Genomic DNA, 26,945 nt, shown 5'->3' on the forward strand with positions numbered 1-26,945 from the left:
GAGAGAAAGAGAGAGAGAGAGAGAGAGAGAGAGAGACAGAGAGAGAGAGAGAGAGAGAGAGAGAGAGAGAGAACATGAACAATAAAAACATTTATCAACAGCAACAAAAAACATGTAAGCACACAACATGTAAAGTGAAGTCACAGAGCCTCATGACACTGACATTTGAGGTGCCTTTGGATTTCAGGTATTTTTCAGTGCAGGATTCAGTTTCTGACAAAAGCCAGTCCCACTCAGCTAAAATATATAAGCATTCCTTTCTCTGTCACCTATCTATCTTGTGGTCCTCTGTAGCTCAAATGGTAGAGCACGGCGCTTGAAACGCCAAGGTAGTGGGTTCGAGCCCCGGGACCACCCATACACAAAAATGTATGCATGCATGACTGTAAGTCGCTTTGGATAAAAGCGTCTGCTAAATGGCATATTATTATATTATTATTATCAATCAATCAATGGATTGTTCACTATGGCTGTACTCATCATATCCACAGATTACACACTCATACATGTACAGTACATATCCCATCTTACTTGCACACGTTTTACATTTGCGATACAGCAGGTTCTCTTGTGCTTTCATCAAATCCTTTTTACTATAATAAATTAATAACACACAGAATGGAAAGCCAGTTGGCTGAAATCACAGAGAGCGAACCGACATTCTCCTGACAGTGTTCCGGTACATGTTAGACTTAGACTAAAACAGTGGACTATTTGAACAATATTATGGTCATAATGCCTACAGTACTGTCATGAGTTTGCTATTTAGGCAACTAGTTGGCTATCCAACAAGTTAGAAGTGCTTGTATTGCACGAGACAGCATGTATCATGATGACATTGTCAGGCTATTTATTTGCCATGACTGGTGTCAAAACTGCCATATTTATGAAATCATCGTGAAGACCTCAAGATCTTATTTCATAATTCCATAATTTCCTGGGACACTACATTCGAACACATGCAAAGTTTATAGAAATCATTACACACATTTTTTATTATTATTTCAAGTGCACCCCCGAACCTTTTTGCTCTTTGGATTTCAAGTTATCCCATTTCATTACAGAAAAGAGAGATTCTAATTCTGCCTTAACTTAGACTTATGTTACATCTTAAGTTCTTAACTCCCAAGAAATCGGTGAGCTAAGACGGTACCGTGTTTAAGAGTTTCTCCTCTGTCAAGGAACAAGTGAATGGTTTCAGCTTTGTTTCAGCTTAAAATGAGGGATTTGTGTTGTGAAGTCTGATAGCCTGGTTAAACCAGACTGAACACTGTACAGTGTCAACCAGGCTAGAAGTCTGATGGCTACGGCGTAAAACATGAATAATAGTTGTGACATCACATAGTCTCACTGCTCCCTGTGCATCCTGGGAACTATGGCATATAATGCACCAAGATTGCTGGAGAGGGAAGAAAACACTACATTCTGATATCGCATCAACATTTTGCAGGGGCCTCTTCAGTGTATGTGTGTGTGTGTGTGTGTGTGTGTGTGTGTGTGTGAGTGAGTGAGTGAGTGAGTGAGTGAGTGAGTGAGTGAGTGAGTGAGTGAGTGAGTGAGTGAGTGAGTGAGTGAGTGAGTGAGTGAGTGAGAGAGAGAGAGAGAGAGAGAGAGAGAGAGAGTCTGCGTTTGTGTGTCTGTGTTATTAAAAAGCAGAATTTGTTCTCTAATGTGTTGGCGCATCCCTTAGGGACAGCAGTGCAGATGCTCTGTTTTCTGAGGCTGACGCACCAACCTAACTAAACGCTCTAACAACTCCTCCAACGCTAAAACAAACTCACTTCCTTTCCAAGATCCTGTTCATTAGGACGGGCAATGAAAAACTGAAATGATCATTTCTTATTGGACAAGCCCAGGTAGTCCCTCCCCGTTTCAGTCCATTTTCTTCCATCTGGTGCCTAATGAATACGACACAGGTCTTGTAGTAAACTAAACTCACTGTCCAATCATGGCTTCCACAAGTACTCCCTTAGTTAGTAGTCTCCAGTTTAAGGAGAAGACAGACTAACAATTCAGGAAGACCTACAATGGAGACTTTAATATGACAATGATCCATTGACCTCCACAGTTGTATTTTCCCAACAGGACTTTAACTAGCTTTGTGTATCTGAAGAGTTGATGTTAATGCTGGAGCGAGACTTGATGTACCAAATGTGAGCAGACAAGCTGACTGAATGTGCAAAGTCAATCAACCTCAGGGAGACAGAGCAGGAGTTTGGAAAAATGATCTTGCCTCCTTTCGACATTGATCGCTAAACTGAGGGAAAGTAAGACAAGGAAGAAAGAGAGAAAATAGAGGCTAAGAGGTTACATTTCCTCTTTTTCACGACACCCAGATAATATTGCCTAAATGTGCTGATCTGTACCATAAGCTCTTTCTCTACCTCTCTTCCTCTGTACTCAAAACAAACAGCTCCAACGTCATGGAAGAAAAGCAGCTACCTTCCCAAACCTGTCGCCTCATCCGGAGTGACTGACAGCATGGATAACGAACGACAGCATGTCGAGTTAAAATAGCGATGTCCAACAACTTTAAGATTCCAGCTATGCTATATGTACTGTACAACTGTATATGGAAAACTGTATATGAAACACATTGATTTAACATTTTCTTTGAAACAGAATCAGAGTCCAGCTTTTATATGAAGTGGATAGGATTTGCCTTGCGTTTGAGAAATAATAGCACAGCATTTCAACAGCAGAAAAACTGGGGAGGGCTTGGACAGTTGACCGTCAGACAGACAGACAGGAAACAGAGAGATGGTACCCTAGGTTGCTTGTTAAACGATTCAAGCACACATACAAAATACAGACCAAAGAACGCTGGTAAAAAAAATAAAAGAAATAAAAGAGACCGACATCAACAATACCCTTCTAAAAAATGTTAATTACTGTGGTAAAATTGGTAGTTGGGTTTGGCTCACATAGTACTAGGGTGTAGAGTAGAGGATCAGAATTGTACCCCCCTCCCCATCCTGTTGATAGTTGACAGCTCCACAGGTGCAGGGTGCAGGAGGCAGGACAAGAGCCTGGGGGAGAGAGCACCTAACCCTCCCCCTCCCCCTCCATCCCAAAACCAAACCTCACACAGCAGCGCCTATTGGGAGTAGGACAAAGTTTCCCCTAGGCCTAGACGCTGATCTAAGGTCAGTTTTTGCAGTTCTTCCACCAATGGTAAAGGTTAGGCTTTGAGGAGGGGAAGCTGATCCTAGATCAGCTCAAGGAAACTTCTACCTTGAGTATGGTGGGTTGGATCCATAGACCAAGAACAGTGGGGTCAGGTGGTCAGGTCGGCATAGTGGATTGGCTCAGTGGGGGAACAGCCCCAAGGTGGCTCATTAGTTACAGCACTCCACCCTGACCTCTGAATGATCTTTAACCTTTGGGATGTGGGGTCAACAGTCTTCCTGGGCATTCGTTGACATCTGTTGCAGGGGTTAGGGAAGGAACAGGCGCTGTTCTGTTCTGATTAGGGTGTCCGTCTGTGTAATATACCTGGTCCATAGTCAGACATACAGTACAGCGTTGTAGTTGACAAGGCTAGATATAGAAATCTTCCTTGTTGGTTGGAGGATCTCAGACTCAGGACTCCTCTAGTCACCCAGAAATGCTGATTTAACCTGGGAGGGGTCCCTCATCCCCCATCACATCCAAAATGGCACATCCATCCACCCCCCTTCTCCTAATTCCCAACTGGATCCAGGTGCGTTTGGCAGAATTGAGTCCTCATCCTTCAGGGATCGAGGAGGAATTAGTGGTCATAGGGGCCGTGGCTGGTGCAGGCCGTCAACGTCGGGGTTGAGGTGGGGGCTGTGCGTGGCCTTGGTGGGGGTCCAGTCCCCTAGGGAGGCCTGAGCGGCCTTGCGGTGGGCCAGCCGGTGTGTGATGGAGAAGCCTGCGTTGCCCTCCAGCTGGGATAGCACCACCAGCACCTGCCTGCAAGTCAGAAAACACTGTCAGGAAACATGGTCATGCATGACCATCTTCAACAGAAAGATGTGGTAAATGAATAGTGGAGAATATGACTGGGAGAGAACATGGCCAGAAAACATTGTAATCATTCCATGAATAGTGAGGTGGTATATAACGATGTATGGATTCTAATCATGGAAAATATGAGAACTATGGGAGAACACGGCCAGAAAACATGGTCATAATGCCATGCGTGACCTGATGGTTCGTAATAATAAAGAACACGATCGTGAGAGAATATGGTCAGAAAATACGATCATTTGCGTATCATTGTCTTTACCAATGCAAGAAAAGTTGAAAAACACGGTAATAAAGCCATTCTGTCTTTAACAGTGGTATATAGGCCTACATAAAAATATTTTTTATCAAGTACGCTTTCTTCTCCATGCACCTGGTAGCACCTGCTAGCAGAGGTGTGGACTCGAGGGACATTACTTGGACTCGAGTCTTGACTTGAGTCACAAATTTCATGACTTGAGACTTGACTTGAACTTGGAGCCTCAAGACTTGGACTGAACTTTGAATTGAGACTGATGACTTGAAATTATCTGGGCAGGTTTTGTAGTGTTTTGTCACTCATTTTGTGGCACAGTCTCCGTGGATTACTCTCCACGCAGCCAGAGACAGTATCGCACTTGCAAAAAAACGGATTGGCTAGTGAAACGCACACTCGGTCCTCTGATTGGACCAGCAAACTGTAAATCAACACAGGTTGGGTGAAGGTTTTGTATTTTTTTAATACACTGAACAAAAATATAAACGCAACATGTTAAGGGTTTCTCCCATGATTCATGATCTGAAATAAAAGATCCCAGTCATTTTACATAAAGCTTATGTCTCTCACATTTTGTACACACATTTGTTTACATCCCTGTTAGTGAGCATTTCTCCTTTGCCAAGATAATCCATCCACCTGACAGGTGTGGCATATCAAGAAGCAGATTAAACAGCATGATCATTACACAGGTGCACCTTGTGCTGGGGACAATAAAAGGCCACAATGTACAGTTTTGTCACACAACACAATGCCACAGATGTCCCAAGTTTTGAGGGAGCGTGCAATTGGCATGCTGACTGCAGGAATGTCCACCAGAGCTTTTGCTACCATAAGCCACCACCAACATTGTTTTAGAGAATTTGGCAGTACGTCCAACCGGCCTCACAAACCGCAGGCCAATTGTAACCACGCCAGCCCAGGACCTTCACATCTGGCTTCTTCACCTGCGAGATCGTCTGAGACCAGCCACCCGGAAGAATTTCTGCACAAACTGTCAGAAACTGTCTCAGGGAAGCTCATCTGTGTGCTCGTCGTCCTCACCAGGGTCTTGACCTGACTGCAGTTCGACGTCGTAACCGACTTCAGTGGGCAAATGCTCACCTTCGATGGCCACTGGCACGCTGGAGAAGTGTGCTCTTCACGGATGAATCCCGGTTTCAACTGTACTGGGCAAATGGCGTCGTGTGGGCGAGTGGTTTGCTGATGTCAACAGAGTGCCCCATGGTGGCGGTGAGGTTATGGTATGGACAGGCATAAGACTTGCTTGTGACTCGAATAGTAGTGACTTGGTCCCACCTCTGCCTGCTAGCACCTGTGTAAGTTTACGTTCTAAATAGGCCTATATAAACAATGTACTGTGTGGTGCACAGCAGTACCTGTATAGAGGCGGTACACTGTCGATGGTCTTGAGGCTGCCGCGGGTGGACACTACGTTGAAGCTGTCCGTACAGTCACATGACACGTGGAGGTAGTACTTGGGGTGGCGGTTCTCCACCACCACGATCAGTCCCGCCCAGCCGTGGGTCAGGTAATAGCATGTCATGCCCTCGCGTCCCTACAGAGACATACAGAGACAGAGAGACAGGCACGCACACAGGAACACACACACACAGGAACACACACACACACACAGAGGCAGACGCGCACAAAGAAACGCAGACAGACAGAAACAGAGATACAGACAGACACATATACATTGTAAATAGTACATACATAAGATGCCATTTGAGTTACACATATGCCTGTGACACAGTCTCTCTCTATTCAACCCGCCTACTATGTTTAGATAACGGCAGTTTCTGATTTCTATAACTGGATGTGTTTCGTCTCCAGTAGTGAAATGCTCTCTTTGCCGTCTCTGTGCGAGTGTGTGTCTGTTACAGAGTCTGTGTGTGTGGTGTATGCTACTCCCTTCTCACCTCGTGTCTCTCTCCCTTGTTCTCGGTCAGTAGGATGATGGCGTCGGCCAGCGTGGTAGCCGTAGCCTCCACCTGCTCCACCATCACCTGACGGGAGCTGTAGATGGCCAGGATGTACCCTGGGAAGTCTTGGCTGGGACGCCGTGCACTGGTGGGGCTCGACACTAAAAGAAGACAAGAGAAGATTCAATCTTTCAATCCACAAGCTAGCAGGTTAACTACAGGTGTAAGCACTAGCACTTATGGAATGGACAACATAGCTCGTTTTTGACAATACACGGTCCTTGGGAGTCTTTAATAGATCACTCAGTCCATAGGCATATTCTCCTTATTGAATGCTTTACCGGCTCGTATGAAATTCATCAACATTCTCACACACATATTCAAACACAACTGACACATTCACACTATGAACGTGTCAGTTGTCTTTGAATATGTGTGTGAGAATGTGTATGTGAGAATGGAAAAGTATACATGAACACAAACGTGTGTGTGTATGTGCGCGTTAGCTTGTGTGAACCTAGTGTGGCCAGTACTCCTCTACCATCCATTCATGCTAATCTGTAGAGGGATATACTGTATGCATGTGTGTTTGTGAATGCGTGTTTGTGTACGTGTGTGTGTGTGTGTACCTGGTGTGGGCGGCCCTACTCCGCTGACATTCATCTGCCAGTGGTTAAAGGCGCAGCACACCATAGCGTACTCGCCCGGCTCCAGCATCACATCGCAGCCCACAAACTTCTTAACGGCCCGCTTGCTGTGGGCCAGCAGCCGGCCCAGGGTCAACTTGTTGCCACTGCCAAACGATGCTCTGAACACCATGATACACAGGTCCAACAGGTGGCTGTCTGCTGTGTCCGACCGCCTAGAGGAAGGAGGGGAATAGAGATTCAGAAGTTTATAAGATGTATTGTTCATTCCAACAGGTGCCTGTCGAGAGAGAGAAAGAGAGAGAGAGAGAGAGAAAGAGAGAGAGAGAGAGAGAGAGAGAGAGAGAGTACCTGCTGCCCTCCTGGAAGAGGGCAAACTCCAGCGCGGTCCTCTCCAGCACGGTCAGGGCAGTGACCGTAACAGGACCACAGGCTCTGCTGGGGAAACAGCCCTGTAAACGCACCTCCTGCCAATCTGAGTGGATCTTACATATGTCCACCGAATCAAAGTACCTGTGGAGAGACACAACAAATACACTGTTAGACAGGACTAGAAACCTTATGCACACACACACTTGTCACTCAAAGCTAATTGCGCTCTTGTTAATGGTGCCGGAGGAGATGGCTGCTGTTTTACGGGCTCCTAACCAATTGTGCTATTTTGTGTGTTTCTTTGCGTTGTTATTAACTTATTTTGTACATAATGTTGCTGCTACCGTCTCTTATGACTGAAAAGAGCTTCTGGATATCAGAACAGCGACAAATATTTTTTCTTTAATGAGTCTGACGCGAAGGACCAGGCCCAAATCCCCGCCATTCGCATGAAGAAAAGACGGAGATACAGGGGGCGCAGATCGGGGTGCCTTGTGAGAATTTGTCGGCCAGTGGGTAACCCGCCTCTACCATCTACCACCCGTTCTATTGGCCAACGTGCAATCACTGGAGAATAAACTGGATGAGCTCCATTCGAGACTATCCTACCAACGGGACATTAAAAACGGTAATATCTTATGTTTCACCGAGTCGTGGCTGAACGACGACATGGATAACATACAGTTGGCTGGGTTTTTCGTGCATCGGCAGGACAGAACAGCTACGTCCGGTAAGACGAGAGGTGGTGGTGTGTGCCTATTTGTCAATAACAGCTGGTGCGCGATGTCTAATATTAAGGAAGACTCGAGGTAATGCTCGCCTGAGGTAGAGTACCTCATGATAAGGAGTAGACCACACTATCTACTAAGAGAGTTTTCATCTATATATTTTTTCGTAGCCGTCTATTTACCACCACAAACCGATGCTGGCATTAAGACTGCACTCAACGAGCTGTATAAGGCCATAAGCAAACAAGAAAATGCTCATCCAGAAGCGGCACTCCTCGTGGCCTGGGACTTTAATGCAGACAAACTTAAAACCGTTTTACCTAATTTCTACCAGCATGTCACATGTGCAACCAGAGGGCAAAAAACTCTAGACCACCTTTACTCCACACACAGAGACGCATACAAAGCTCTCCCTTGCTTTCCATTTGGCAAATCTGACCATAATTTTATCCTCCTGATTCCTGCTTACAAGCAAAAACTGAAGCAGGAAGTACCAGTGACTCGCTCAATACGGAAGTGGTCAGATGACGCAGATGCTACAGGACTGTTTTGCTAGCAGAGACTGGAATATGTTCCGGGATTCATCCAATGGCATTGAGGAGTATACCACCTCAGTCATCGGCTTCATCAAGAAGTGCATCGACGATGTCGTCGCCATAGCAACCGGACGTACATATCCCAACCAGAAGCTATGGATTACAGGCAACATCCACACCGAGCTAAAGGCTAGAGTTGCCGCTTTCAAGGAGCGGGACACTAATCCGGACATTTATAAGAAATCCCGCTATGCCCTCAGACGAACCATCAAACAAGCAAAGCGTCAATTCAGGACTAAGACTGAATCCTACTACACCGGCTCTGACGCTCGACAGATGTGGCAGGGATTGCAAACTATTACGGACTACAAAGGGAAACCCAGCCGTGAGCTGCCCAGTGACGCGAGCCTACCAGACGGGCTAAATGCCTTTTATGCTCGCTTCGAGGCAAGGAACACTGAAGCATGCATGAGAGCACCAGCTGTTCCAGATGACTGTGTGATCACGCTCTCCATAGCCGATGTGAGCAAGACCTTTAAACAGGTCAACATTCACAAGGCTGCAGGGCCAGACGGATTACCAGGACGTGTACTCAGAGCATGCGCGGACCAACTGGCAAGTGTCTTCACTGACATTTTCAACCTCTCCCTGACCGAGTCTGTAATACCTACATGTTTCAAGCAGACCACCATAGTCCCTGTGCCCAAGAAAGCGAAGGTAACTTGCCTAAATGACTACTGCCCCGCAGCACTCACGTTGGTAGCCATGAAGTGCTTTGAAAGGCTGGTCATGGCTAACATCAACACCATCATCCTGGAAACCCTAGACCCACTCCAATTCGCATACCGCCCCAACAGATCCACAGATGACGCAATCTCAATCGTACTCCACACTGCCCTTTCCCACCTGGACAAAATGAACACCTATATGAGAATGCTGTTCATTGACTACAGCTCAGCTTTCAACACCATAGTGCCCACAAAGCTCATCACTAAGTTAAGGACCCTGGGACTAAACACCTCCCTCTGCAACTGGATCCTGGACTTCCTGACAGGCCGCCCACAGGTGGTAAGGGTAGGCAACAACACATCTGCCACGCTGATCCTTATAACACAGGGGCCCCTAAGGGGTGCGTGCTTAGTCCCCTCCTGTACTCCCTGTTCACTCACGACTGCGTGGTCAAGCACGACTCCAACACAATCATTATGTTTGTTGATGACACAACAGTGGTAGGCCTGATCACCTACAACGATGAGACAGCCTATAGGGAGGAGGTCAGAGACCTGGAAAGATTTGGCATGGGTCCCCAGATCCTCAAAAAGTTATACAGCTGCACCATCGAGAGCATCCTGACCGGTTCCATCAACGCCTGGTATGGCAACTGCTCGACATCCGACCGTAAGGCGCTACAGAGGGTAGTGCGTACAGCCCAGTACATCACTGGAGCCAAACTTCCTGCCATCCAGGACATATATACTAGGCGGTGTCAGAGGAAGGCCCAAAACATTTATGGACCAATTGTTTGCACAGTGGGAAATGAATATCCAACTGTGTGGAGTTTGGAGTTTGTGACAGCAACTATGTGAGCTTATTACAGTATTATAGAGTCTATGGAGCTAGGAACACAATCATCTGCTAAATATGTGTATGTGACCAATAAAATTGAATTGTATTTTATGTCCTTGGATATCAAATGATCTTCTATGTAGAAGAACCCCTTACCTTCAAATCACTTGTGTTGCTTGTGAGCGTCACGTTACATGTGCGTATTCGTGAGAGTCTCAGCTTTTCATAGATAGCTTTTAATAGTTTGTAGCTCAAATTATTCGGACTCTACAGATGTTTTTGTAAAAAGACCCAGCCCGGGCCCCGTCTCACAAACACCGCTCTACCTCAGCACCCTTTAATCACACAGACTAATGGTTGGTACCAACGGATGCAGAAGAAAAAGACGAATCCAGTGGTACAATGTGTTTAAAAGGGGTTAGAAGTACAAATTGCGCCGGTGTCGCGGTGGGACTCATTGAGTTAAAAGCCGCGAGGACATCACATTGCTTGTCTACCAGGTATTTGTTTGTCAAGTACCCTTTACCTTGCTGTATGCTGAGCAGAGTTACTGGGTTTCCTCTCTCTTCTTTCAGATACAGTATATTGACAGACAGACAGACTCTAGATTCCATTGCTCATTTAATTGACGGAGAGGATGAATTGAACAAAGACAGGCAGACAGACAGACAGAGACAGACTGCACAGAGCATTGGGCCCTGTACCCTACATTGCAATGTTCACTGAATTGACAGAAAGGAAGAAAAGCTGACAGTCAGGGAGGGAGGTGCATCCTTGTTGCAATGCACTCTCCGAGTCTGATTCACAGAGTACCATTCACTTATTGGACTACCAGGCACTTAAGTTTAAATCATGCTACTCAACAACCTAGCAACCACACCAAAAAACAAATCAACCAACCAACCAACCAAATAAAACAAAAACACTTGGTATTTACAAGGCAGACAGGACAGGAGTGGGTCAGTGTCTCTCAGTTTAAGTCTTACACACTAATGAGTCAACCTATTAACTACCAATTAGTCCATTACCTGGAATACCATCTAATTGACTCTTGTTAATGGGACTTATTGGTTTTAGTGAGAGCACACCCAGTGGGTCTCCAACATCGTAGTCACCCATCCCTGACCTAGTCCTAGGTCATTGGGTGATCGGCACATTAAGACGGGACCTACTTGATGAAGTCTCCATACTCCATCCAGAAGACGCCCTCGCTGCTGCCGTGGGCCATGAGCTCATGGCGGAGGAGCTGCGGCCAATCAGGCCACTCGTCTGACCAGCTGCCATTCCACGAGAAGCGACCCCATGGGTTCCTCAACCGCAGGAGTCTGAGAGGGAGAGAGAGAGCATGTCGTTAGCAGAAGCAATTAAAAGGAATGCAATTGGGACTGAAAAACGGAAGGACTCTCATCAGGGTTTGATAAGGTTCTTACAACTACCCGTGGTAAAAACGGAAAGGATACAATGACGGGATTTCCGAAAAAGAAAGATACATGGCCCTTTTCACCAAAAACGTATTAGCCACACCCCCTCCGACTAATAACCCAATCAGCTCTCACCTGTAGCCCTGTACGTCCCGTACATCCAGGATAGAGTAGGCATGGCGAGGGCGGAGGCCCAACGACTCATACACCCCATCATCCACCTTCATGTTCCCTCCACCGCATGATGCCCCCATCAGAAACCTATGGCAAAATGGCAAAATGTGTAGAATTGCAGGAAATTGCTTTAAAACCGCTAATTCTTCTCTAATGAGCGGCAGTATGGATGTGGGTACGCAGACCCACGAGCCACTGCGGCCCCTCACGATGAGTTGTTTTTTTGTGGCCCCCACATCAAAGTTGCCCATGATGAGTTCCGAGTAATTACTTCTTCCCTTGTCCCATTTGTGCATATCATGTTACATCTTCAGAGAATAATTGACTTTCTCCAAAGAAAAACCTCCTCTATTCCACTCACCCGGCCTCCTTGGAGCTGAGCATCTTGGCCCAGATGAGGTCCGTGTCGATGCTCTCCTCGCGGGGGTTGGTGGAGCTGACCTGCAGCATGAGGGAGTCACACGGCGCCCCTGTCAGCGTGGCCAGGCCCTCGATGGCGCGCCCCGCCTGCAGGGCAAAGTAGGAGCCGTGGAGCTTGGCAAGGGCCTTCTCTATCAGGGCCACCCAGAGTTGCTTACGCTGGGCCTGGAAAGGGACAGAGAAAGGAGGGAGGGAAGGGGGATGGCGAAAGGGAGAAGGAAATAGAGAAAGAAAGAGAGAAAGAAAGAGAGAAAGAGAGAAAGAGAGAAAGAGAGAAAGAAAGAAAGAAAGAAAGAAAGAAAGAAAGAAAGAAAGAAAGAAAGAAAGAAAGAAAGAAAGAAAGAAAGAAAGAAAGAAAGAAAGAAAGAAAGAAAGAAAGAAAGAAAGAAAGAAAGAAAGAAAGAAAGAAAGAAAGAAAGAAAGAAAGAAAGAAAGAAAGAAAGAAAGAAAGAAAGAAAGAAAGAAGAAAGAAAGAAAGAAAGAAAGAAAGAAAGAAAGAAAGAAAGAAAGAAAGAAAGAAAGAAAGAAAGAAAGAAAGAAAGAAAGAAAGAAAGAAAGAAAGAAAGAAAGAAAGAAAGAAAGAAAGAAAGAAAGGAGAAGAGAAGAGGGGAGGGGAGGGATACTGTGGGATTATTTAAGATACTCATTGAAGAGGTTTCCCCTCTCTTTGTTATTTCCTCTATGACATTTCTGAGAACCTCTGTCTCCACTAGGGCTGTGGAGGTCACGAAATTTCGTCAGCCGGTGATTGTCAAGCAAATAACTGTCGGTCTCACGGTAATTGACCGTTTAGTATCTCCAGGCTTCCACACATAGCCTACAAGCCATTTTAAAAAGCCTAATAAATCCATGTAATATAGCCTACACCGTCACAATAAAGCCATTATTTATTCTAGACAGGTCTAAAGAAGCATGATATGAAGAAAATGTAGTTTATTTCAGAAGAAAAGAATAGCATGTTCTTCTACCAAATTATTTTTTAATCTTCAACATAGGAATGCTATCAAAAAGAACTTAATGAAACTGGTTACAATTGACGGAGTCACCCATAATTCACCAAATTATATTTTGAAGGAAGAAACAAAGTACTTTAAGCATATGTTTTCGTTTCAGTCGCCTCCATCTCCTCTAACTGAAGCTAATTGTAGAGATGTTTTTTCTATTGATAATGTCAAATTAACAGCCACACAGAAAGACTCATGTGAAGGTGAAATTACAGAGGAGGAACTTCTGGATGCAATTAAAGACTTTAAGTCTGAGAAAACTCCAGGGTTGGATGGCATACCAGTCGAGGTATACCAAACCTTTTTTGATATACTAAGAGGACCGTTATTAGCATGTTTTAACCACTCCTATGTAAATGGTAGATTATCTGACACTCAAGAAGAAGATCTCATTATTACTGAAACAGGATACAAGTGGAAAATATAAAGATCCAGTCCATTTTCAAAATTGGAGGCCCCTTACACTTCAGTGTTGTGATGCAAAAATCCTAGCAAAATGTATAGCGCATAGAATTAAAAAGGTATTGTCGGATATTATTCATTCTAATCAGACAGGTTTTTTACATGGAAGATACTTTGAAGATAATATAAGGCAAGTATTGGAAACAATAGAACACTATGGAAAATATGGGAAACCAGGCCTGCTATTCATAGCAGACTTCGAAAAGGCATTTGATAAAATTCGACTGGGGTTTATATATAAATGCCTGGAGCATTTCAATTTTGGAGAATCTCTTATAAAATGGGTCAAAATCATGTATAGTAACCCTAGGTGTAAAATAGTAAATAATGGCTATTTCTCAGAAAGTTTTAAACTGTCAAGAGGAGTGAAACAAGGTTGTCCACTATCGGCATATCTATTTATTGTGGCCATCGAGATGTTAGCTATTAAAATCAGATCCAATAATAATATCAGAGGATTAGAAATACAGGGCTTAAAAACAAAGGTGTCATTGTACGCTGATGATTCATGTTTTCTTTTAAATCCACAACTAGAATCCCTCCACAGCCTCATAGAGGATCTAGATACATTTTCTAACCTCTCTGGATTACAACCAAATTATGACAAATGTACTATATTATGTATTGGATCACTAAAAAATACAATTTTTACATTACCATGTAGTTTACCAATAAAATGGTCTGATGGTGATGTGGATACTCAGAATACATATCCCAAAGGAAATAAATGATCTCACTTCAATAAATGTTAATAGAAAGTTAGCAAAAATAGATAAGATCTTACTACCATGGAAAGGAAAATACCTGTCAATTTGTGGAAAAATCACCCTGATTAACTCTTCAGTATTATCCCAGTTTACCTATTTGCTTATGGTCTTGCCTAAGCCTAGCGAACAGTTATTTTTTTATTATATGAGAAAAAAATATTCAATTTTATTTGGAACGGCAAGCCAGACAAAATTAAAAGGGCATATTTATATAATGAATATGAATTTGGAGGACAGAAATTATTAAATATTAAAGCATTAGACCTATCACTAAAAGCTTCAGTCATACAAAAGTTATACTTAAACCCGAACTGGTTCTCAAGCAAATTAGTAAGATTGTCTCACCCAATGTTCAAGAAAGGCCTTTTTTCCTTTATTCAGATTACAACAACTCATTTGCAGTTATTTGAAAATATCACTATTTCTAAAACAAGCCATAGAAAGTTGGTTGCAATTTCAATTTAATCCTCCAGAAACGGCAGAACAAATAATGCAACAAATATTGTGGTTAAATTCAAATATACAAATTGACAAAAAAACTAAATTTTTTGACAGAATGTTTAAAAAAGGTATAATCTTCGTAAATGATATCATCGGTAGGACTGGTGGAGTTGTCGCACATGCAGCTAACAAAAACATATGGAAATGTCTGCTCTACCCAAAATTACAACCAAATAATTGCAGCCTTACAGTAAAAGTGGAAGAGGAAAGTGGAAGGGGGAGAAAGTAAGGAACTTGTCTGTCGGCCTTGCATTAAAGAACATAATTGGTTAAGGAAAACTGTGATAAATAAAAAAGTATATCAGTTTCACTTAAGGACGAAAGGATTGACAGCCGTCCCATATAGATTGCAAAATAGTTGGGAAGAGATCTTTGACGTACCGATCCCATGGCATAGTGTTTATGAACTGACACGCAAAACGACACCGGATTCAAAAATTAGAATCTTTCAATTTAAATTATTATATACAATTCTTGCTACCAATAGAATGTTATTTACAGTGGGGAGAACAAGTATTTGATACACTGCCGATTTTGCAGGTTTTCCTACTTACAAAGCATGTAGAGGTCTGTAATTTTTATCATAGGTACACTTCAACTGTTAGAGACGGAATCCAGAAAATCACATTGTATGATTTTTAAGTAATTAATTTGCAATTCCTTCGACCTCATGGCTTGGTTTTTGCTCTGACATGTACTGTCAACTGTTGGACCTTATATAGACAGATGTGTACCTTTCCAAATCATGTCCAATCAATTGAATTTACCACAGGTGGATTCCAATCAAGTTGTAGAATTATCTCAAGGATGATCAATTGAAACAGGATGCACCTGTGCTCAATTTCGTGTCTCATAGCAAAGGGTCTGAATACTTATGTAAATAAGGTATTTCTGTTTTAAATTTTTCATAAATTTGCAAAAGTGTCCATACACCTGTTTTCACTTTGTCATTATGGGGTATTGTGTGTAGATAGCTGAGGATTTTTTTGTATGTAATCCATTTTAGAATAAGGATGTAACGTAACAAAATGTGGAAAAAGTTAAGGGGTCTGAATATTTTCCAAAGGCACTGTATATACTCCGGACTCCGACATTGCTCGTCCTAATATTTATATATTTCTTAATTCCATTCTTTTACTTTTAGATTTGTGTGTATTCTTGTGAATTGTTAGATATTACTGCACTGTTGGAGTTCGGAACACAAGCATTTCGCTATACCCAAAATCTGCTAAATATGTGTATGCGACCAATAAAATGTGATTTGATTCAATTTGTTTAACTTCCAAGGAACCAAATATGCTACCTGCGAAGGTTTTTGGAACCTCACTAATTTGACTGGTAAACTCATGGGTATGCTCAAAATGGCTGTCAGTCCTGACTGGGCACTTTCGTTCTAGGGATTCTATTTCTATGGATTCTATTTCTCTTCTTGCTGTCAGTGCATAGTTAAAGGTCTTTTGCAAATTTCAAAACACAATCGCAGAAAATATGTTTGGAAAGCAAATGGCTACTGCTGAAAAGGGAAGACTAATTAATCTGTAAAAGCTACCATTTTCACAACAACTTGGACACACAGCACTGTTTTTCAAAGTAGCTCAGGCCTATCTTGAGACCATCACCGGTATGGTGAGAAGCCTAGGCTACGCATATTCATGCTATCTTCATCATTGGGTGAGTCAGTGCCACTGGAAAGTTGATTTAGTAGCCTACTGTAGCCTATAATATTTATATATTTCCTCCTAATATAGTGCAATCTGTGTGTCTCCCTTCTTTTTATTGGCCCTGGGCCAGGTCAAGACCAAGGCCCGGTTTCCCAAAAGCATCTTAAGGCTAAGTTAATCTTAGAACCATAGGATCCTATGGATCTCTGTAACAATGAACTTAGTCTAAGATGCTTTTGGGAAACCGGGCCCAGGTCGTTTTTATATATCTGTTTGACAGTGTCAGAGCAGCCACTCATTTTGGTCATTTGTGTAGTATTAAAACATACTCTGATAATGTCTCCTTTTTTTTTTTTTTTACATGGACGAGTAAACTTTCTTCTTCAAATCACCACCCCTGAATCAGGATTGGGCAAAGGTGGTGCTTAAACTGGTGGTGGGGATCTGAAGCAGAAAGTTATCTCGTCCATGTTTAAAAAACATACGGATGAGCTAGATAAGAAGCTGAGATTTTAGTTCTGTGTTAACCGAGATTAGGCACATGTTATGCACAACCAGGATGAGTAAACCACATGTTCTAACCATACCATGTTGCTTATAAAAAAGGTCCCCCTCATGCTACGGTATGAAAACATCATGATAAGGAGATACAGTACGTCAATAGAGTAGATTGAGGTCCTGGCTATAGCAGCCTCATGTGTGGTTTTAGTGTGGCCCCAGGGCAGGTGGTGGCTGGAGGACAGGGGGCCATTAGAGAAAAGGTAAATCTAATCACCATTCTGTAGAGTGACAGGGCTTTGTGTCACTGCTGGAGGAAACACTAACCACTGCGTCAATACAGTGCTCCTCTGACCTCAGCACAGTGTTGTGTAATTTAAAAAACCTGAGAGCAAATCTGTAAGTATATATATATTTTTTAAACAGCAGGTCAAACAGCAGGCCTCCTGTAGCTCAGTTGGTAGAGCATGGCGCTTGCAACGCCAGTGTTGTGGGTTCGATTCCCACGGGGGGCCAGTATGAAAAATGTATGCACTCACTAACTGTAAGTCGCTCTGGATAAGAGCGTCTGCTAAATGACTAAAATGTAAATGTAAATGTAATTAGGGTCAGGTAGTTGCTGACTGTGTCTAAAAGACAATTGGGACCTGGTGGATAGTTTTAAAGGTAAGTGTTTTAGTAGCATATTAGTCTATTCAAAGTGTTTTGTGAAAATGTATTCTTAAAGAGGTCGTGTTGTATACAGTGGCATGCGAAAGTATTCACCCCCCTTGGCATTTTTCCTATTTTGTTGCCTTACAACCTGGAATTAAAATAGATTTTTTGGAGGTTTGTATCATTTGATTTACACAACATGCCTACCACTTTGAAGATGCAAAATATTTTTTTGTTGTGAAACAAACAAGAAATAAGACGAAATCAATACTTTGTAGAGCCAACTTTTGCAGCAATTACAGCTGCAAGTCTCTTGGGGTATGTCTCTATAAGCTTGGCACATCTAGCCACTTGGATTTTTGCCCTTTCTTCAAGGCAAAACTGCTCCAGCTCCTTCAAGATGGATGGGTTCCGCTGGTGTACATCAATCTTTAAGTCATACCACAGATTCTCAATTGCATTGAGGTCTGGGCTTTGACTAGGCCATTCCATGACATTTAAATGTTTCCCCTTAAACCACTCAAGTGTTGCTTTAGCAGTATGCTTAGGGTCATTGTTCTGCTGGAAGGTGAACTTCCTTCCCAGTCTCAAATCTCTGGAAGACAAACAGGTTTCCCTCAAGAATTTCCCTGTATTTAGTGCCATCCATCATTCCTTCAATTCTGACCAGTTTCCCAGTCCCTGCAGATGAAAAACATCCACACAGCATGATGCTGCTACCACCATGCTTCACTGTGGGGATGGTGTTCTCGGGATGATGAGAGGTGTTGGGTTTGTGCCAGACATAGCGTTTTCCTTGATGGCCAAAAAGCTAAATTTTAGTCTCATCTGACCAGAGTACCTTCTTCCATATGTTTGGGGAGTCTCCCACATACCTTTTGGCGAACACCAAACGTGTTTGCTTATTTTTTTCTTTAAGCAATGGCTTTTTTCTGGCCACTCTTCCGTAAAGCCCAGCTCTGTGGAGTGTACGGCTTAAAGTGGTCCTATGGACAGATACTCCAATCTCTGCTGTGGAGCTTTGCAGCTCCTTCAGGGTTATCTTTGGTCTCTTTGTTGCCTCTCTGATTAATGCCCTCCTTGCCTGGTCCGTGAGTTTTGGTGGGCTGCCCTCTCTTGGCAGGTTTGTTGTGGTGCCATATTCTTTCCATTTTTTAATAATGGATTTAATGGTGCTCCGTGGGATGTTCAAAGTTTCAGATATTTTTTTTATAACCCAACCCTGATCTGTACTTCTCCACAACTTTGTCCCTGACCTGTTTGGAGAGCTCCCTGGTCTTCATGGTGCCGCTTGCTTGGTGGTGTCCCTTGCTTAGTGGTGTTGCAGACTCTGGGGCCTTTCAGAACAGGTGTACAGTGAGGGAAAAAAGTATTTGATCCCCTGCTGATTTTGTATGTTTGCCCTCTGACAAAGACATGATCAGTCTATAATTTTAATGGTAGGTTTATTTGAACAGTGAGAGACAGAATAACAACAACAAAATCCAGAAAAACGCATGTCAAAAATTTTAGAAATTGATTTGCATTTTAATGAGGGAAATAAGTAGCCACGGTGTGGCGGTAATACAGTCACCGCAACAGCCCTAGTCTCCACCACAGCCTTGGAATGAACTGAATGAGTGTGTGCATATGTGTTTACTCACCAGTTGGAATATCAGGTTGCTATATTCACTGCATAACAGTGTGCGTGTGTATGACTAATGACGGTGTTTGAAAATCTGTATATACGCATGAATGTATGTGAGTTTGAGAGAGAAAGACAGAGAGAGTGAGTGACTAGGCTAGATATAGTTCTGTGTGTGTGTATAAAGTGTGTCTTCGAGCATACTATATCCGTACGCATGAGTGTGTGTGGTGTCCCCCCTCACCTGGGAGAAGAGCAGGTATCCATTCTCGTCGCAGGGCAGCATGTCGTCCACTAGGACGGTTATCCAGGTACCATCCTTACACAGCCTGACCTGGTAAGCCCCCTCCTGGCAGATGCCCCTGGTGATCATCACCCTCTCCACCAGCTCTGGACGCTCTGCCAGCACCGCCAACGCACTAAGGAACCTACAGGGAGGGCAATAAGATAGACAGTGAATTAGTCAATCAATTAGTGATGGGGGGGAAAAAATCTATACAGTAGAGTATCGCAATATTATTTCTTACGATATTATAAATCGATTATATGACTCCAGTTAATGTTAACAAGCACCAGTCGGCTGTACCTGCGCCAATATTTCTCCTTCTATAGCTTGTTCTCCATCTTTTTTAAATGGTGAGCCAACATGTTTTCAGCACTTTTCTTTTCATGACTGATCAAAACATATTTTCTCATGGCTCTCTCTTGTCTCTCTGCAGCAGACATATAGTGAGCAATATGTTTGGAACATTGAATCGCATTAAAATCGCAGTTTCGAATTGCAATACGTATATAAATCGGAACGTATATATTCGCAATACATATCATGTCGTGATAATATTGTATGGCGAGGTCCCTGGCAAAATCCCAGCCCTACAATCAATCAATCAGTCATTCAGTAAGTCAATTATTCAATTAATCAGTCAGAAAGTTAATAAATATCAAGTAATTCATCGCATTTTATTCATACAAATTTGTAGTGGAGGTAAGCTGGTCATAGCTTCTGTACATCACCTTTCCTGAGACCTGACGTGACAGAACCACTGACCTTTTATGGTCTAGTCATGTGGTACTGATGGTGGACTTAACGCCAGAAAAAACTCCACATGTAGGAAGACAACATTCTGAGGAAGCAGACTCTAAAGGGAGGTTAGGGGATGCAGAAGATCTCTTTACAAATCTCTCTTTCCTAGTGCAAAGCTCCATTTATTTGAGGCCTTTCTCAACAAGCACTGACCTCTTGAGATGTGTGTGTGTGTGTGTGTTTGTGTCCGAGTGTGTGTGCGAGTGTGTGTGGGAGTGTGTGCGCGTGAGCATGTGCGCATGCGTTCGTGTGTTCTCGAGATCTGTCTCAAGAGAGACGCTCTGCATGATTTTCTAGCATCATTTCAACGAGACATTTTCAATAATAACTCAATCCCCGTGTCTGCTCCGGCGCTACCGTTCCAGACAAGCAGGGCCAACCCCATGTAAATCAAATCAATGCAAATCAGATAAAATAATACAATCTAAATCCAATTACTTTGGGCGCAGCGACGAGAACGCTGGACTATGACGGGTTTCTAGCCTCTCCGGCCACTCAAGGGAGATAGGGGAGATGTGATCGTATGTGATTTGACATGTGGTTGCGTAGCTGGGGATGTGTAAATGGACTGTAAATGTGACTGGGGTGTGATTGAGGATGGGAATTGGGTTACTTCCTGTAGTGTGAGAGAAAGTGTGTGTGGAGGGGGCTCTGGGGAGGGTTCTTGTGTGTGTGTGTGTGTGTGTGTGTGTGTGTGTGTGTGTGTGTGTGTGTGTGTGTGTGTGTGTGTGTGTGTGCGTGTATATAGGGATGACGACACGGGCCCAAGGACACCCAAAACAAGGGCGTGGAGAAAACCATCTGTGTCCAGACCTACATTCCTCTGAATAATCCCCCAGTCAGGTGCTGTATCAGTACATCTGGCCGCCTCACCCCTCCTCTCTCTCTTTCTCGGTTCTCTCTCTCCGTCTCTATCTCTATCTATCTATTTCTCTTTTAACCCTTGGCCTACACTGGTCGCGTCCCGGTGGAAATCTAAATAACACAAAAAAAATCCCCATAAAAATCGGTCTTTTTAAACTAGAGATATGTGTTTTTTTTGTATTGGCTGCGTCTCAATCCACCACATCCACCGATATCGCCCCCTTCTGCATCTGCAGTGAAAGGTGGCAGAACTAAACCGGTGTTTGTCAGCCCATGAAAAATTCGGTCTTCTCACGGAAATGTCTGTAGCGTCAGTACGGTTTGGCCTACTATTATGACCACTCTATTGAAAGCTGCCTCTTATGAACACGATGGTTTTGCTCTCCGTCTTTCTCTAGGACGCCCACAAGACTCATCTGAAGGTCCACGGTACCAATATATTATTTTTCAATGGAAGTATACAGTACCAGTCAAAAGTTTAGACAAACCTACTCATTCCAGGGTTTTTCTTTATTTTAATATTCTCTACATTGTAGAATAATAGTGAAGACATCAAAACTATGAAATAACACATATGGAATCATGTAGTAACCAAAAAAGTGTTAAACCAATCAAAATATATTTTATATTTGAGATTCTTCAAAGTAGCCATCATTTGAAGCTTTGCACACTCTTGGCATTTTCTCAACCAGCTTCATGAGGTAGTCACCTGTAATGCATTTCAATTAACAGGTGTGCCTTCTTAAAAGTTAATTTGTGGAATCTTTCCTTCTTAATGCGTTTGAGCCAATCAGTTGCAAAGAGAAATGACAGTCCATCATTACTTTAAGACATGAAGGTCAGTAAATCCAGAGAATTTCAAGAACTTTGAAAGTTTCTTCAAGAGCAGTCGGAAAAAACATCAAGCGCTATGATGAAACTGGCTCTCATGAGGACCGCCACAGGAATGGAAGACCCAGAGTTACCTCTGCTGCAGAGGATATATTCATTAGTTACCAGCCTCAGAAATTGCCGCCCAAATAAATGCTTCACAGAGTTAAAGTAACAGACACATCTCAACATCAACTGTTCAGAGGGGACTGTGTGAATCAGGCCTTCATGGTTGAATTGCTGCAAAGAAACCACTACTAAAGGAGAGTAATAAGAAGAAGAGACTTGCTTGGGCAAAGAAACACGAGCAATGGACATTAGACCGGTGTAAATTTGTCATTTGGTCTGGAGTCCAAATTTGAGATTTTTGGTTCCAACCTCTGTGTCTTTGTGAGACGCAGAGTAGGTGAACGGCTGATCTCCGCATGTGTGGTTCCCACCGTGAAGCATGGAGGAGGAGGTGTGATGGTGCTTTGCTGGTGACACTGTCGTTGATTTTTGAATCTGCAATGATACACCATCCCATCTGGTTTGCGCTGAGTGGGACTATCATTTGTTTTCCAATAGGACAATGACACAACACACCTCCAGGCTGTGTAAGTGCTATTTGACCAAGAAAGAGAGTGATGGAGTGCTGCATCAGATGACCTGGCCTCCACAATCACCCGACCTCAACCCAATTGAGATGGTTTGGGATGAGATGGACCGCAGAGTGAAGGAAAAGCAGCCAACAAGTGCTCAGCATATGTGGAACTCCTTCAAGACTGTTGGAAAAGCATTCCAGGTGAAGCTGGTTGAGAGAATTCCAAGACTGTGCAAAGCTGTCATCAAGGCAAAGGGTGGCTACTTTGAAGAATCTCAAATATAAAATATATTGTTTAACACTTTTTTGGTTACTACATGATTCCATATGTATTATTTCATAGTTTTGATGTCTTCACTATTATTCTACAATGTAGAAAATAGTACAAATAAAGAAAAACCCTTGAATGAGTAGGCGTGTCCAAACTTTTGACTGGTACTGTATATGGAGATAGTTTAGTGCCTAAAATAAGGGGATAAATACATGTAAAACATGTATAGGATAGACACTTCAGATCAAACTTCCTTTAGATTTTTTTGGGGACTATCTGTTGTTCCATGTAGTGAATCTGTTATTCAATGCGTTTCTATTGCCAAATTCAATGTTTCATCCCAAAACAATAACTTAAATTAAAATATTCAATCAAATAGCTAAATGCTCCTTGGTATGACCATCTTAAAACAACCCCCACAACATGGCTTAGACAGGGCTTAGACTCTAGAGGGTTAACCTACCTCTTTCCCTCTCCCTCATTACCTCTCTCTCCCCCTCCCTCCTTCTCTATCTGCTTTAGGCCCAGAGAGTACATCTATAGTCACTGCTCAATGATAAACTACACGGGCCACCAGTGTGCTTGTTCGTTCTCGCGGTTATTCACCCTGACCTTTAAGAAAGAGCGATGAGAGATCACCTCTCACATGTAGAGTGGAGTTGGTTTATTCATTCAGAAATACATTAGGAATAGTCCAGGGAGGACGGAGACAAACACTGTGTCTAAGAAGCACAGCAAGCACACTGAACACACACGCCACGTGGATACACTTCTACACACAAGCCACAGACACACAAGCATGCACACACGCTTCTTAAGGTAGGTTGCACACGGTTTTGTACCCACACAGACACATGCACGCGGACGCACGCACACATAGTTGAGCTACATATACTACGAAAATGCACACGTTCAGTGACGACAACTCACCAACAGTTTCCCAGCAGGCCTTGCAGGATGTCCGAGGGCCGCGGGGTGCGGAAGACGGACCATTTGACGCCCCGGTCCTTGAAGTTGTTGCAGTTGATCTCGTGGGGGCGGAGCCACTTTTTGATTCGCTGCTGGACGCTGTCACCCTCGGGGAAGCCCACGGAGCACGGGCCTGGGGGGAAGCTGTCGTCCACGAAGTTCACCACGTTCTAAAAGAAAGAGAGATATAAAACTCTGAGACAGAGGATTCACAACAGTCCAGCTGATGAAGTAAGTTACTGCCCTGCGAAAACGCATGAGACATTTGCTTTGCGAGGAGAAGGCTGAACAAGTGTAACATCATACCGGCATCAAGACTAGTCGAGACAAGACTAAGTCACCACACAGAGCAAACACGTATGCTGGCTCCACTCTGGAAATCCCATAATATATTTTAAATACAGTATGTGTAAACTAACAACACATCAAATAGCCCTAAACATGACACTGTCAGGGATCTAAGGTTAGACATATAAACCATTATAGACCCTAGCCTACATTTTTCTGTCTGATGTTTGTGTTAAATGGTTGATGATTACATTTGGAGCCCTGCAGGCCACTGTAGGAGTCACAGGATGCTGAGATGGTCACAAGGACAACCACCGGCACTGAATGTTCATGTGGCTAAAGGAGCCTCCCCCTGCTGCTAACACATTAAGATGCACACGCAGCATGGAATGTGCTGTGCCAACACACATCAAAACACATCTTCCGAGATCAAGAAGACGGCACACTGAACTACACACCGACTTGCACTCCCCGTGAAGCACTTTCAAGCGTTCACTTAGGCTAAACATTGTTTCTTTGAAACACACAATTGAGATAATCTGCTAAAAATGTCTACTTCAACATAAACGTAAGTGATCCCTGTTCAACAAAACAGTTTGCATTTAGGCTAACTGACCTACACACCCTATGTGACACACAATGTCACTGCCAAAACCTCGCTCGACAAACCTGAGAGCACACATACAAAGACTAGCCTATCCTATTTCCTCTGCTCACTGGTGGCAGCATTTGGATCCCGCATCCTGAACCAGTGGAAAGTACTGTAAGCACCCACGGCGTCGCACAGTCGGTGGAGGAAAATGGATTCGTCACCCTACACAAAAGCCGCTTCTGTCACCCTCGACACTGTGCCAGACAGCGGCAGCAGCACTTTGGCCCCTGCCCCCGTTTCCCATCATGCTCCAGCAGATTTAGCCCCCCCCCCCGGGGGCCGTCAGTGACTCTGTAGTTCAGAGGTATAAACCGCCTGGTTTGCTTCACAGCAGTTGGGAGAGCTTTCAGCTTTGGCCCTACGGACCTGCAAGTAGAGAGAAAGGCCTTTTTTCCTTTAGTCCCAAAAACCACTCGCCGACAGCTCAGGACCTCACAAAGACGCTAGCGTATAAGAAATAGGATAAACATATATGTGGAGCGTGTCCACTTTCTGCACACGTCGAAATCAAAGGCAAACGAGGACGAAGCACGAGTCATCATGACACGTGTAGAAATAGGACAGACCGCCACAGCGAGCCAGACAGACACGACACAAACAGTCACATGCAGCGTTAGTGTCCCTTCAGCTATTCTCGCCATGGCCAGCTGTTTGAGGCCTGTTGTGAGGGTGACAGTGCAACACAGTGCTGGTCTGACTGACTGTCTCCGATGGAACTGTGGCTGGGCCAATGCCTGAGAGCACTCTAGTGCATTCACAGTCACAGTTCGTGGCTAGGCTATTCCGGCTAACAAAACAAACAGCACTCCAGCTGTCTTAGTCTCTATAGAAACCTGAATCAATACTGGGACGTTTGAATGTGGAGAGGGAGTGACTGGCACTCACTGAAACCCAGTTCGACGCTACAGTCAACCTATTGATCGTGGTAACAGTAGCGATGGATAGCTATTGAGCCGACGTGACAGTGGCACAGTTATTGAACTGCCATCACATAAAAACAGCACTGATAATGCCGTCATTTACAGTGGCTTATTGTAAAACACGTGCCGCTATGGCCAGTTAAATCATGTGGCGGTTGACATTTGTCCAAGTGGAAAGTGGAGGTTTGCCTGTCGCTGTTGCTTTCAGTTAAAATCCTCACATGTGACATGAGGCATTCTTTGTGAGTTGTGCTGTTATATAGCCTCTGCTATTTAATGGAAAATAGAAGGGACAAGAGGAACATATGATGTTGTCAACAGGAAACAATCAATACGTTCAGTGTACTCTACATGCTCCAAAAGAGAATTCATTTTTGGTGGCAGCCAAGAAACAATGTTTTCACCACACAGGGCTTTACAGGTTAGAAAGAATGCCAACATGCCTCAGTGTCGTTCCCCAGTCTTAAATCGTAAAGTGGATGGGCACACTTGGGGCTATTTCTTTATTGCTTAAAACCTCAAGTAGCAGACCATGGAGGGACATTGTCTATGTGGATTGTTGCCTTTGTCCTTATACTTCCTAAATACCATCTTTGCTCCACTCTCATATAGCTTCCGTTCTTAATTTCCTTGTCTGTGACTGAAATGGCTAGACAAGAGATATGTCTCCACAACATTGTAGTAATCTAAGCTCTCGTCTTTGACCCAGAAGGCCACATCAGGAAATCCAAGGCTAACTCTTACATTCTGTAGCTATAGAGTGGCTTTGGAGTGGTCTGTGCCACTCTGTGCATGCCAACTCTGAGTGGTAGCCATATCGTTTATTTACCGGAGGAGGTATTTTAGCATCTCGTGTTAGGCTGAGGCAGTCATGAGGCACCCTGGGGGAGATAGATGCACTGCCTAGCCGACTTCACCCTCCATAAACTGAGATGTGCCGCTCGATGCTCCCGCTGATTATTTTCGCTTTAGGGAAGTGGATTATTGCTGCTACTCTACTCCCCCGTTTCTAAAAATAGAATGGCCCGTGTTCACCTTAGCGTGCACATGGGTAGCGCCACAGCCACAAAGGAAAGGGGGGGAGTTATGGGAGCAAGGGATGAGAAAGAAGGTATGAAGGGATACATTTAGCCTAATTGTTCCAGAGGAAGAGAGGCTCTCTCTAACATCCTTCCTCTATAGCCTGCTTCCCACACACACTCCCAAAGGTGAACCCGCAACTCGCAGAGCAGCATTTG

The 26,945-nt window shown here is 43.8% G+C and overlaps 1 protein-coding gene across 1 annotated transcript in view; it reads right to left on the bottom strand.

The window, feature by feature from the left end:
- Positions 1–1,579: 1,579 nt before the first annotated feature.
- Positions 1,580–26,945, bottom strand: part of LOC121547202 (calpain-15-like) — a 79,883-nt gene continuing 54,517 nt past the window's right edge. Inside the window, exons 3-12 of the mRNA XM_041858346.2 lie at positions 23,809–24,017; positions 19,451–19,634; positions 11,977–12,200; positions 11,577–11,702; positions 11,193–11,345; positions 7,170–7,331; positions 6,801–7,033; positions 6,169–6,332; positions 5,626–5,804; positions 1,580–3,936 (exon numbers count right to left, since the gene is read on the bottom strand). Coding sequence (XP_041714280.2) covers positions 3,759–3,936; positions 5,626–5,804; positions 6,169–6,332; positions 6,801–7,033; positions 7,170–7,331; positions 11,193–11,345; positions 11,577–11,702; positions 11,977–12,200; positions 19,451–19,634; positions 23,809–24,017 — 1,812 coding nt within the window. The 3' untranslated portion in view covers positions 1,580–3,758. The remainder of the gene's footprint in view (positions 3,937–5,625; positions 5,805–6,168; positions 6,333–6,800; positions 7,034–7,169; positions 7,332–11,192; positions 11,346–11,576; positions 11,703–11,976; positions 12,201–19,450; positions 19,635–23,808; positions 24,018–26,945) is intronic.

This window comes from Coregonus clupeaformis, chromosome 31, assembly GCF_020615455.1.
Source record: "Coregonus clupeaformis isolate EN_2021a chromosome 31, ASM2061545v1, whole genome shotgun sequence".
In the NCBI taxonomy this organism is placed as follows: domain Eukaryota; kingdom Metazoa; phylum Chordata; class Actinopteri; order Salmoniformes; family Salmonidae; genus Coregonus; species Coregonus clupeaformis.